Source organism: Heptranchias perlo, chromosome 23 (genome assembly GCF_035084215.1).
Source record: "Heptranchias perlo isolate sHepPer1 chromosome 23, sHepPer1.hap1, whole genome shotgun sequence".
NCBI lineage: Eukaryota > Metazoa > Chordata > Chondrichthyes > Hexanchiformes > Hexanchidae > Heptranchias > Heptranchias perlo.
The window spans coordinates 32860461-32873506 of record NC_090347.1 but is presented as its reverse complement, the minus strand read 5'-3'; the positions used below and the strand labels follow the sequence as shown (position 1 = coordinate 32873506).

The window sequence follows — 13046 nt, the reverse complement described above, 5'->3', positions numbered from 1 at the left end:
TTAGCTAACCAATCCTTTATCCATGATAATATGTTACCCCATATACCATGAGCTCTTATTTTGTGCAGTAGTCTTTGATGTGGCACCTTGTCAAATGCCTTCTGGAAATCCAAGTCCACCACATCCACAGGAACCCCTTTATCCACATTGCTTGTTACTTCCTCAAAGAACTCTAATAAATTAGTCAAACACGATTTCCCTTTCACGAAGCCGTGTTGACTCTGCCTGATTGCATTGAGATTTTCTAAGTGCCCTGCTATAACCTCCTTAATAATAGATTCTAGCATTTTCCCTATGACAGATGTTATGCTAACTGGCCTGTAGTTTCCTGCTTTCTGTCTCCCTCCTTTCTTGAATAGAGGAGTTACATTCGCTATTTTCCAATCTAATGGGACCCTTCCAGAATCTAGCGAATTTTGGAAAATTAATACCAATGCATCTACTATCTCTGCAGTCACTTTGTTTAAGACCCCAGGATGAAGTCCGTCAGGACCTGGGGACTTGTCAGCTTTTAGTTCTAATAATTTTTTCAGAACCCCTTCCCTGGTGTTTGTAAATGTTTTAAGTTCCTCCCTTTCACCTCTTGATTCGCAATTATTTCTGGTATGTTATTTGTATCCTCTACAGTGAAGATGGATGCAAAATATCTGTTCAATTCATCCGTCATTTCCTTGTTCTCCATTATTAATTCCCCAGACTCACTCTCTATAGGACCAACGCTCACTTTACTTACTCTTTTCCTTCTTAAATACCTGTAGAAACTCTTACTATCTGTTTTTAAATTTCTAGCAAGCTTTCTCTTGTACTCTAATTTCTCCCTCCTTATTATTCTTTTAGTCTTTCTTTGCTGTTTTTTACATTCTGTCCAATCTTCTGACCTGCTACTAATCTTCGCGGAATTGTATGCTTTTTCTTTCAATTTGATGCTACCTTTAACTTCCTTAGTTAGCCAACATTACAACCAGCTGCGAAGCATAAGTGATGAGTTTGATCCCCATGTAGGCCCCAAAGTGACGTGGACAAAGCGTGTTAGGTATTCAAGTCTAATTATTCCAGACCATGCTCAAACACATCAAAGCACAAAAGATCCCCGTGTAGTTAGGCCGGTTGGGTTTTTAATACTTGTACAACAACAACTTGCATTTATATAACATCTTTAACGTTGAAAAATATCCCAAGGCATTCCCAGAGGCCCAATCAGGCAAAAATGGATGCCGAGGCAAAGAAGGAGATATATTACACGGTGACCAAAAGCATGGTCAAAGAGGTACATCCAGTATTGGCATCTATTAGTGCAATCCGATTTCCTGATCCCTGCTCTCTTCTATTCCCCAACAGAAATACAGTTCTATTGTTCAAGTTGTTTCTTCGAATAGGTCACCTCTATCCCAAGGCAGCGTAAGGACTGTGCAACCCATGCAATCCCCAAGCGGATCCATGATAAGTTTGTCTTGTAAAATGTCATGGCCCCAAACAAAACCTTTGCACGAGGTCCCCACAGCACAAGTGCTTCCCCTTCATTTATCACTTAGGTGTATTTCAGCACACCCTTGATAAGATAAAAGTGCTCTGTTCGCACTACAATAGATATATCAGTGGAGACAAGGCAAAAGGTAATGGCCACCTCTATTTCACTATTGCACCAGTAAAACCTATTGTGCTACTTCATCATTAGCAGCTGACACAAATATGCCCGCATGACACTAAGCCTAACTTTAAACCAACTTAGTCAATCTGTCTTCGATGAAACGCACCACACATTGACCAGGAAGTGGAACATTGTGATGGATCCAGCACCTTCCCTCCTACTATGTCTTTTTTTATGCAGTATTGTATGGAATGTTTTTACACTTAATCTTAATGTCCAACTGGAAAGAACCTTCACCTTACTGCAAGGAAATCAAAAGGGACAACATGTTAGGTGTTTCATTCACGTGCCAGGCTATGACCATTTCGTCTGTCATGGAGCGGGGAACTGAGGAATCCTTGTAAATAAAGCTTGAGATTTGAGGGCCAAACACAATGGGGGTTAATTTAACTTATTGCCCGTTTTAACTATCGCCATATCAGATCGGCCGTCCGTTATACACCTCACCCAATTTTCCTTTCCATTGTCTTCAATAGAAAGCAAAATCGGATGGGGTGTATAACAGGCGGCCGATCCGATGTCACCCGTTTTAACCTATTGCCATCAGTTAAAATTACCCCCAATGCATCTTGACATGAGTGAAACTATAGTCGGGGGTCTTTTCAGTTTTAAATATGCGTATACATTTCCTTACACTTTTGTCCGCCATTTTAACTTGAAATTCTTGCCTGTGAAAGATTTGATCAAAAATGGGATGAGAACAGAATGGATTCTCGCTTAATGGAAAGCTGCATCATGAAAGTACTCCATTCCTGCATCAAGGCCTGATAATGTTTTAAGATAATTTCATTATTTTAATGTTTTCAATCATTCTTATCATGTTTTACTTGGATCTTTCGTCCTATGTCCTACAAAAAAAAATCCTTTTGAAATTTTCGCTCCATGTAAGAAATCTTTGATTGGACATCCTATGAGTACTAATTAATGGTGGAAAAAGTCAGTGAAGATTGTTGGAGGGCAATACCAACATGAAGGACATACAGTCAATTATATTTACTAGAGTGCAGGTTTTTCACAGAAAAAAAGGTACTATTAAGAATTTTCAATAATCCATGGTTAGTAGATGAGAAAAGTACAGTTAATTTAAATTGGACAACCCTCTAAAATTTCTGGCAAATCTTTTCGCCCTGACTAATTTGTTAAGGATCTTGCTTCTCCAAGGTCTTATATTGTTCAAATTGGTCTTTCTTATAATTTTCATTCTCCTAATTCTTACAACTTCTGCTTTCTAGCAGTTTCTCGTCTGCCCTGGTTTGTTTCCATGTTACCTTTCTCTTTTTGTTTTCTGTTTACTTCCTTGATTGTCTTTGTCTTTCTGCTTCATTAAAATGTCAGAGTCCATTTTAACTTGTGTCTTTTCCTTCCCTCCAGAGATTAGAACATTAACTTTGGATGTTTGAAAACAAATAATATAAAAGAATACGGGGAAATGCCAGGGAAGTGGGATTAGAATAGATATCTCCAGTTGAAGTGGTATCATCGGCATGGGTACAGTTGCTAATTGGGTTCCTCCTGTGCTGTAATTTCCACCGTTAGAGAGAAAATAATGAAAGAGAATGGAAGTGTGTATTAGCCAACAGCACTGAACATGTAGGAGTGATTAGGAAGATGTGTGGTAATTAATTAGTGGCAGCATGTTGTCTTATAAAGATGATGTATTCATAAAAATGGTATCTCAGAGAACGAGTTTAGGCTGTTCCCATGGTGACATCTCTGAGGAGGTGCAAAGAATGGAGAGCTGGGGGTAAAAAATTCAAATCTGAAAGTGAAAGATAAAAGAGGTGGGAAGAAACTAAAAGAACCAAGTAGTGGTGAGCTAGAGAAGGACAATACGTTGCTGGAACATTCAAATATACGTCTGAAACTCTTGAAAAATATTCATAACATTATTTACAATGTTGAGCCCTTCACAGAACAAAATGATGTGCAGGTTGTTTTTAAAGGGGTACTTCACAAAAAAAGGTGTTTGGCAAATTTAACTGAAAATGAATGAGACAATGGAAATCATGTCAAAATGTTGGCGTTTGTGACAAAGTATACAAAGAAACAATGTGTTATGAGGGCTGTGCTCCTTTCATTTGTTTTGTCATTTTTAGACAATTGAAATGTTACAGAAAACCTTCAAGTGTAATCTTCCTCACTGGAGCTCTGGGTTAGTAATTGATTGTGCAGCATTTCTCTCGGTGTACTTGATTTTTAAAAACAGTAACGCTGTGGTGCTGCAGCATTACGTCCTGTTGCTGAGAGCATAAGAACATGGCATTAGTGATATGGAGTAGAAACCTGTACCAGGCGATAAGTTATCAGTTCATGCCACTGAATTATTCAACTTTACTGTGTCCTTGAGCTTTTCAGTTTTTTGATTTACGGGAATGTTGCTGTCAATTTAGTGACATTGTCCAAATTTTAACTGATTCTCCTCATTCGGATCAGTTCAAGCTGAACCTCCAAAATAGAATCAGTCCACTTACTCATGCAATCAGCCCTTGCTTTTGTTTCTTTTATAATTCATTCAGGATCCTGTTTAAGAATATCATGTGCATCAGTATTATTATTCCTACAGTAAAGCTCATCTCTAAGGCTCTTATGATGTACCATAGCCTGAAATGTAACATGTATGTCATGGTTGTTTCATTAATAAAGGCATGTTTTTTGGATGGCTCTTAAAGACTGTATTATTGAGATGGGGGAACTACTGTATGTTTAAATACGGTCTATTCCACGTAATTAAAAGTTACTTTTTGCACGAAAAATGTTGAATTATCCAATCATTTGAATTAAGCAGTGTTAATTACACAGCAAAGTGAGAATATAGTGCAAGATATTTGAATTGTCAGATGATTTGAATGAAACAACTTTGAATTAAGAGGAGTATTCCCAGAGTGTTTTATTAATGTGAAATTTCTTAAGGTAATCTGATCTTTACTTAGGAAACACCAATTTTAATGTGGTGACTCAGTCATAACCAGCTATGGTTATATATTTACTTCAGGTTTACTGTGAATTGTTACTGGGATGTGTGTGAATCGAGGTTCCAAATCTGAATTGACACAAGTAGGGTTACTTCGCCTAAGCTGTGTCATGATTTAGGTGACGCCTTGAAAGAACTCCTTGGGAATGGCAACTTATGATTGACAGTGCAAGAACTCTGGACTAGATCCTGCTTGAAGAGGATGTTTATGGATGGAAAACTGGGATTATCCACAATTAGGTTTGTGTCAATGGTTAGAGGCTGGTGGAATCGACCATGGATGGATTGGTGAAAGACTGATGGGAATGCTGACAGATGGAATGTGAAGTGAGGACAGGTGGTGCAAGGGCCTCAAACTATATATTTGAACTGGCCATGATTTGAAAAGCAATAGATTGCAGACTGCCTGGTCGAACAGATAGCCGGATGAAAAGAGTTGGTACAATGTTTGAGTTTGACAGACTTGGGCTGATTTGGGCCAAGTGGAACCACTCATAGATCTTAATAGCAGATCTTGTAAAGATGTTCGAGATAACGACCTGGAATCATTTAAGAACCAATTGGATGCTGCAATTGGAGGATTTTAGGGTCATTCATGATGGACGAAGAGCCAAATGACCCTCCTTATCCTTAATTATTTTGTCACTGAGAAAAAACATTTTGACATTTTCAGATCATGTGACTATAACGTGGATACTAAAATGAAAGTCAAACCCGAAGACATTTTGTGATTATTCCTTTATATTTAATTCCCACAAACAGGTGGATGATCTGAAAGCTAAACTGGCTGCGCAAGAAGTTGAGCTGAAACAGAAAAATGAAGATGCTGACAAGCTGATTCAAGTTGTTGGAGTTGAAACAGAGAAAGTAAGCAAAGAAAAAGCCATTGCAGACGAGGAAGAACGTAAGGTGGCAATAATTGCTGAGGAAGTTACCCGAACGCAGAGAGACTGTGAGGAGGATTTAGCAAAGGCCGAGCCTGCCCTTATTGCAGCTCAGGAAGCTCTCAACACCCTGAATAAGGTAAGAGTTTAAATAAAATCAAAAGAAAAATAGCAACTTGCAATTACTTAGCGCCTTGAATGAAGAAAAATGTCCCAAGGCATCTCACTGTGTCATAAGGAAGAAAATGGACACCAAACCAAAAACAGAGACATTGGGAGGGATGACCAAATGACCATGCATGAGCCTAGACAGTTATTGACAAGTGACTACTTGGCCATTGGAGGCATCATTATTAAGCCCAATCTGAATTCCCCTCTCCCTGAGACCAAACTGTTCTCTCAGGGTCGTGGCCAAACAGCAGTCAAAAACAGATTATCTAGTTATTCATTCTTTTGACATTTGTCGGACTTTACTGTGTGCAAATTGACTGACCTGTTTGCGGTGATTGCTCTTCAAAAAATAATCCATTGGCAGTAAAGCACTTTGGGAGATCCTAAGAACATGATAAGACACTATATAAATACAAGTTCTTTATTTCCTTCTAACCGGTACAGACCGACATTTTATAAAATCCACAGTTTGAGTACAATGTTGATGGACAGACATTATGAATAAGTTTTGTCTCTCCTTACTGTAAAACAAAGACTACACTAGGAATGATTACTTTATTCTTTCTTCTTCTGCACAATGTGCAAATGATATGATAATACACCTTGCATTACTTTCCAGCATCAACACCATTGAACATCTCCTATACCAAGATGCAGTAGTTGTAACAAGTGCACATAAATTAAGGCAATATTAGTTTCTCCCCAGTCCCTCCCCAATTTATCTTATTTTAATTTATCTTGAAGTAGGGTATAAATCCTCTTACACAGAGTTAAGTAATGGAACAGTAAATTGTGTGCTTCAATCGCTGATGTGCTGGAAATTTGATTTACTTTGGTGAACTTAGGAAGATAAAAGGCAGCCTTTCGTCTTGGCAGGGCAATAATTATCAAAGTCAACATTTTGTTTGGAAGTTTCTTGAGCTGATGTTAAATCAATTGAATTTGATTTACAGCCCTGAGTGATCTTGTTAACAGTTTATGCTATGGGAAGAAGAATAGGTGGTCTCACCTTAATTAGCCGTGAAAAAAGATCTGTGCTGTTCGTAAACTATATAGAACGTGTAATATCTCTGTGTAGTGAGCACTCAGACATAGCCAATCTCAGAAGATGTTGAAATCACTGACATACTGTTGTAAGCCTCCCAATGAAAATGATTGACAAAAGCTCCCAAGGGAAGTATAAAACATCAAATACAAGGTAGAGTTTGAGCTCATCAACTTTTTTGGAAGTAAGTTTCCTTTAAAAAAATGTTACTCTAAATCCCTCTAACTATGGGCAGTAGGCGTCTATACACACACGGCTCATGTTTTGGTGTAAAAGTTTGATCTTAAGCAGGACTGGATATTATAGAATTGTTCATAACCATGATGTTTTAGATTGCAATGAATGGGAGTGATTTAAAAAAAAATCTAAACCAAATTTAATCTTGGGGGATTTAGGTAGTTGCTGCTCTTTTGAAACGAATGTTGATGGTCCAAGTGAACATTACAATGTGAGTCAGAAATTGATTCATATTATTCATTGACAAGATGTTCAGGCAGAAATGTGTCTGCTTAAAATAACAGAATACCATTTTACCAGAATTTTACACAATTGACATTATCGTTTAACATGCATTTCAACAGCCTTTCTTATTAGTCCCCAATTTTCATGTTTGGCCCTAATTTTCATGTAAAATGAGTTTATTTAATTAGAAAAGGTTTTGGGAGCTTTAAACTAGGTCAGTTAAGGATTGTCACAAGTTTGCTGATCGTTTGTTTCTGATTCCCTTAATCTTGTTAGAATCAACTGCAGTTGGACACAGTGGGGACTCAGCAACTTCACAGCTAACAAGCCGTTAGAGGCTTGTGTTACCACTAGGAGGTTTCATTGCATTACATTTGATGAGTCACGTTATATAAAATTCAGTCCATAGCTTCAGGCTTCAAAACAACCCATTCAGATTGATAATTCAACACTCTGACTCTATTCGTGCTTGAGTGCAAAGAAAAATCCATTCATTTTCACTCGCAACTTTGTTTTCCCTCCAGAATAACCTAACAGAATTGAAGTCCTTTGGCACACCTCCCTCGGCAGTGACTAATGTCGCAGCAGCCGTGTTGGTGCTCACAGCAACCGGAGGTAAGATACCCAAAGACCGCAGCTGGAAGGCTGCAAAGGTCATGATGGCAAAGGTAGATGGATTCCTCGATTCCCTGATCAACTTCAATAAGGAGAACATCCACGAGAGCTGCCTCAAAGCTATTCAGCCATACATGCAGGACCCTGAATTCAACCCAGAGTTTATTGCATCTAAGTCTCTTGCTGCCGCTGGCCTTTGCTCCTGGGTTGTCAACATTGTGAAGTTTTATGGAGTCTATTGTGATGTCGAGCCGAAACGGCAAGCTTTGAGTAAAGCCAATGCAGAATTAGCTACTGCCCAGGAAAGATTGACAACTATCAAAGCCAAGATAACTGTAAGTAGAAAGAAATGATGTGGTTTACATTTATCACAGTGTCCTGTATGTGATATACACAGATTGCAGCAGTGCATTCCTAGCCAAAGGTACCTCATTAATATGGAAGATTCATGTGGATGTTATGTAGAACTATTGAACTCTGAGTACTATCCATTAATAAAGGCCAGTTGAAGATCTCCATACTGTACAAAGGTTGTTCCAGATACCTTACACATACTGTACAAAAGGTGCACTTTCTGTACTATTGAGGCAATATTGAAGGGCTTTCAATTATGATCCTCTGTAAAGTGTTAAGTTTTGAAATACATGAAACATTTTAACTTTAAATGGGAGATAGGCAATGGCTAACATTTAAGGAATGAATGCATGAATTGCAACAATTGTACATTCCTTTCTGGCCCAAAAACACAAAAGGAAAAGCGGCCCAACCATGGCTAACAAAAGAAATTAAGGATAGTATTAGATCCAAAGAGGAGTCATATAAAGTTGCCAGAAAAAGTAGCAAGACTGAGGATTGGAGCAGTTTAGAATTCAGCAAAAAAGGACCAAGAGATTGATTAAGAAGGGAAAAATAGAGTATGAGAGTAAACTTGCAAGGAACATACAAGTATGTAAAATGAAAAAGATTAGTGAAGACAAATGTAGGTCCCTTAGGGTCAGGAACGGGAGAATTTATAATGGGGAACAAGGAAATGGCAGAGCAATTAAACAAATACTTTGGTTCTGTCTTCACGGAAGAGGACACAAATAGCTTCCCAGAAATGCTAGGGAACCAAGGGACCAGTGAGAAGGAGGAATTAAAGGAAATTAGTATTAGTAAAAAAATAGTGCTGGAGAAATTAATGGGACTGAAAGCTGATAAGTTCCCAAGACCTGATAATCTGCATCCCAGAGTACTAAAAGAGGTAGCCATGGAAATAGTGGAAGCATTAGTTGTCATCTTCCAAAATTCTATAGATTATGGAACAGTTCCTGCAGCTTGGGGGGTGGCAAATGTAACCCCACTATTTAAAAAAGGAGGGAGAGAGAAAACAGGGAACTACAGACCAGTTAGCCTAACATCAGTAGTAGGGAAAATGCTAGAGTCTGTTATAAAGGATGTGATAACAGGACACTTAGAAAATATCAATGGGATGAGACAAAGTCAACATGGATTCATGAAAGGGAAACCATGTTTGACAAACCTACTGGAGTTTTTTGAGGATGTAGCTGGTAGAATATATAAGGGAGAACCAGTGGATGTGGTTTATTTGGATTTTCAGAAGGCCTTTGAAAAAGTCCCACATAAGAGGTTAGTGTGCAAAATTAAAGCACATGGGATTGGGGGTAATATACTGGCATGGATTGAAAATTGGTTAGAATCATAGAATCATAGAAGTTACAACATGGAAACAGGCCCTTCGGCCCAACATGTCCATGTCGCCCAGTTTATACCACTAAGCTAGTCCCAATTGCCTGCACTTGGCCCATATCCCTCTATACCCATCTTACCCATGTAACTGTCCAAATGCTTTTTAAAAGACAAAATTGTACCCGCCTCTACTACTGCCTCTGGCAGCTCGTTCCAGACACTCACCACCCTTTGAGTGAAAAAATTGCCCCTCTGGACCCTTTTGTATCTCTCCCCTCTCACCTTAAATCTGTGCCCCCTCGTTATAGACTCCCCTACCTTTGGGAAAAGATTTTGACTATCGACCTTATCTATGCCCCTCATTATTTTATAGACTTTCATTATTTTATTTTAACAGACAGGAAACAGAGAGTAGGAATAAATGGGTCTTTTTCGGGGTGGCAGGCGGTGACTAGTGGGGTACCGCAGGGATCAGTGCTTGGGCCCCAGCTATTCACAATATATATCAATGATTTGGATGAGGAAATCAAATGTAATATTTCCAAGTTTGTTAACACACAAAACTTGGTGCGATCGTGAGTTGTGAGGAGGCTTCAAGGCGATTTAGACAGGTTGAGTGAGTGGGCAAATACATGGCAGATGCAGTATAATGTGGATAAATGTGAAGTTATCAACTTCAGAAGGAAAAACAGAAAGGCAGAGTATTATTTAACTGGTGATAGATTGGGAAATGTTGATGTACAAAGGGACCTGGGTGTCCTTGTACACCAGTCACTGAAAGCAAACATGCAGGTGCAGCAAGCAGTTCGGAAGGCAAATGGTATGTTGGCCTTCATTGCAAGAGGATTTGAGTACAGGAGCAAGGATGTCTTACTGCAGTTATACAGGGCCTTGGTGAGACCACACCTGGAGTATTGTGTGCAGTTTTGGTCTCCCTTCCTAAGAAAGGATATACTTGCCATGGAGGGAGTGTAGCGAAGATTTACCAGACCGATTCCTGGGATGGCAGGACTGTCGTATGAGGAAAGAGTGTGTTGACTCGGCCTGTATTCACTCAAGTTTAGTAGAATGAGAGGGGATCTCATTGAAGTATATAAAATTCTGACAGGGCTAGACAGGCTAGATGTAGGGAGGATGTTTCCCCTGGCTGTGGGGTCCAGAACAAGGGGTCACAGTCTCAGGATACAGGGTAGGACATTTAGGACTGAGATGAGGAGAAATTTCTTCACTCAGAGGGTGGTGAACCTGTGGAATTCTCTCTCACAGAAGGCTGTGGAGGCCAAGTCACTGAATATATTTAAGAAGGAGCTGGATGGTTTCTCGACACAAAAGGCATCAAGGGGTATGGGGAGAGAGTGGGAATAGGGTATCGAGATACAGGATCAGCCACGATCATATTGAATGGCGGAGCAGGCTCGAAGGGCCGAATGGCTGACTCCTGCTCCTATTTTCTATGTTTCAATGTTAAAACTTTCATCATATAGCAAATGACGTTGTCTTTCATGACAAAAAGCCCAGTCATAACAAAATGTGGTGATCTCTTAACACAGAATCATACAGCAGAGAAGGAGACCCTTCGGCGCATCATGTCTGTGCCAGCGTTGTTAATTATTTCTGTAATTGCTTTGAAAGAGAATTGGGGAGGGGAGACAACTATGACTTTTGATACAGGCTGAGTCTTTGGGCTGAAAATGATGTTTAGATTAATTGAATTACTCAACTCAAAACATAATTGGACAAAATAATCAAAATTTTATCCATGCAACATGTTTGGCAAGCTGTAGTTTAGTTCCCAGAGTTGTAAGAAAAGATTGAGACAAAAAATAATGATAAGGAGCATTTTTCCCAATAGTTCACTGCTGTTATGTATTGATCTAATATTGATCGACATCTGTTTCCTTGTTCTTTAATAGCAACTGAATGAAAACTTAGCTAAATTAACAGCGAAATTTGAACGGGCCACAGCCGATAAACTGAAATGCCAACAAGAGGCTGAATCGACTGCACGGACCATCACCCTTGCCAATCGACTGGTGAGTTTCCTTATCCCGCAAACATTTCTGTAATCACTGCATGTAGTTGGCTGGGCATTAACCATAAATGGTTCTGGCCAACACTGTCAGCATGCATTTATATTCCAACATTAATATTGCCGGTACCCATTTCACACAGGTACCTGCTCTGAGAATGCAACACTGAGTTGTACTGTCCAGCCCGTACCACTCAGTACCCAACCGAAGCAGAGCTCTGTGAATGCATAATGAAACATATGAACAGAGTACTGCTAGCTGGTCTTTGAACATTGGTGAAACCTTTAATGTTAGTAAAAAGCTGACAGCCTTTTACACAGCATTATCCTTGAAACTTTGAAGAATGACCAGCATATGACCTGGGACCACTTTAAAGTTTAAAGGCTCACTTTGTATCTGTTACAGTAATACTGAAGATGGTCTGAAGATGAAGTGGTGTGAGACAATCCTCTCACAGTATTTCCGATAGTGCAACATCTGAAGTATAACTGGCATATACCTCCTATGATTCATCTGTATTAGCTTTATGATTTAAAGCTTTAGAATCTGTAATATCTCTGTATAGTGATGAGTCAGATATGAACAACCCAACGACAAGATCAATAACATTTCCTGTTGTTATTTTGCAGGAGTTTTCGAGATGATTTTTAAATTTCTCCAATCTTGGAACATTTTTATGCTTGGACAGTTTCATTGCTATTCTTATTAATGATGAAACTGCATCAAGAAATTTGTTATTAGGACTAATGAGTTGAATGCCCATTTTTAGAGTAGTCGGTAAAGCGAGTGGAAAAAGTCAGCTGTAATATTAAGCATCACACCAACTTTTTCACTCACATCAGAGATGAGAGAGAGGAAAATCTATCTCTATGCCATTAATCAAGGTAATCATTGGTAATGACTAAAATCAGCAATTTCATTGAAAGTAATGATCACCAATAGTTTTCTGAATCTTGTCCAAGCCTACGAGCAGGGTTATTCCAAATATGGTCAATGCAACTACATCTCACTTTAATGATACTATTCTCAGTTACAGCAGTAGAACAACAATAATGGGGTGAGGTGTATTTAGATGTAGAATTAGACCACTGGCTGAATCAGTTAGTTGTGCACTGCATAATAGCTTCTTATGATAGGCCTCATCTGTGTAACTAGCGTAATCTGGGGAAAAAATGTGTCATGAAAGTATCCTAGCAAGTAGCAACAACTTGCATTTGACTAGCGCCTTTAATGTGATATATGCTTGAAGGTCATTCATATAGGAGTGCATGGACACTGATCAGTAGTAGAGCAGTTAGGAGAGATGATTGAAAGTATGGTTAAAGAAATAGGTTTTGAGGAGGCTTTAAAGGCAAGGAGAGACTAGCAAGACAGAGGATTAGGAAAGGAGTCCCAGGGAGTAAGGCTGAGTCATAAGAAGGAAGTGGGGGGGTTGGGGGTCGGTGGGTTCAACAATGCACAGCAGGCCAGACTCAGAAAACCAAAGGGCACAGGCTAGGATGTAGAGCTGGAGGAGGTTGCAGAGGCATGG

The 13046-nt window shown here is 39.2% G+C and overlaps 1 protein-coding gene across 1 annotated transcript in view; it reads left to right on the top strand.

Moving 5' to 3' along the window:
- The window catches only part of LOC137341235 (dynein axonemal heavy chain 9-like), a 422940-nt gene that overhangs the window by 253920 nt on the left and 155974 nt on the right, over nt 1-13046 (top strand). The window contains exons 49-51 of the mRNA XM_068004307.1: nt 5382-5642; nt 7706-8131; nt 11399-11518. Of these exons, the coding sequence (XP_067860408.1) occupies nt 5382-5642; nt 7706-8131; nt 11399-11518 (807 nt within the window). The remainder of the gene's footprint in view (nt 1-5381; nt 5643-7705; nt 8132-11398; nt 11519-13046) is intronic.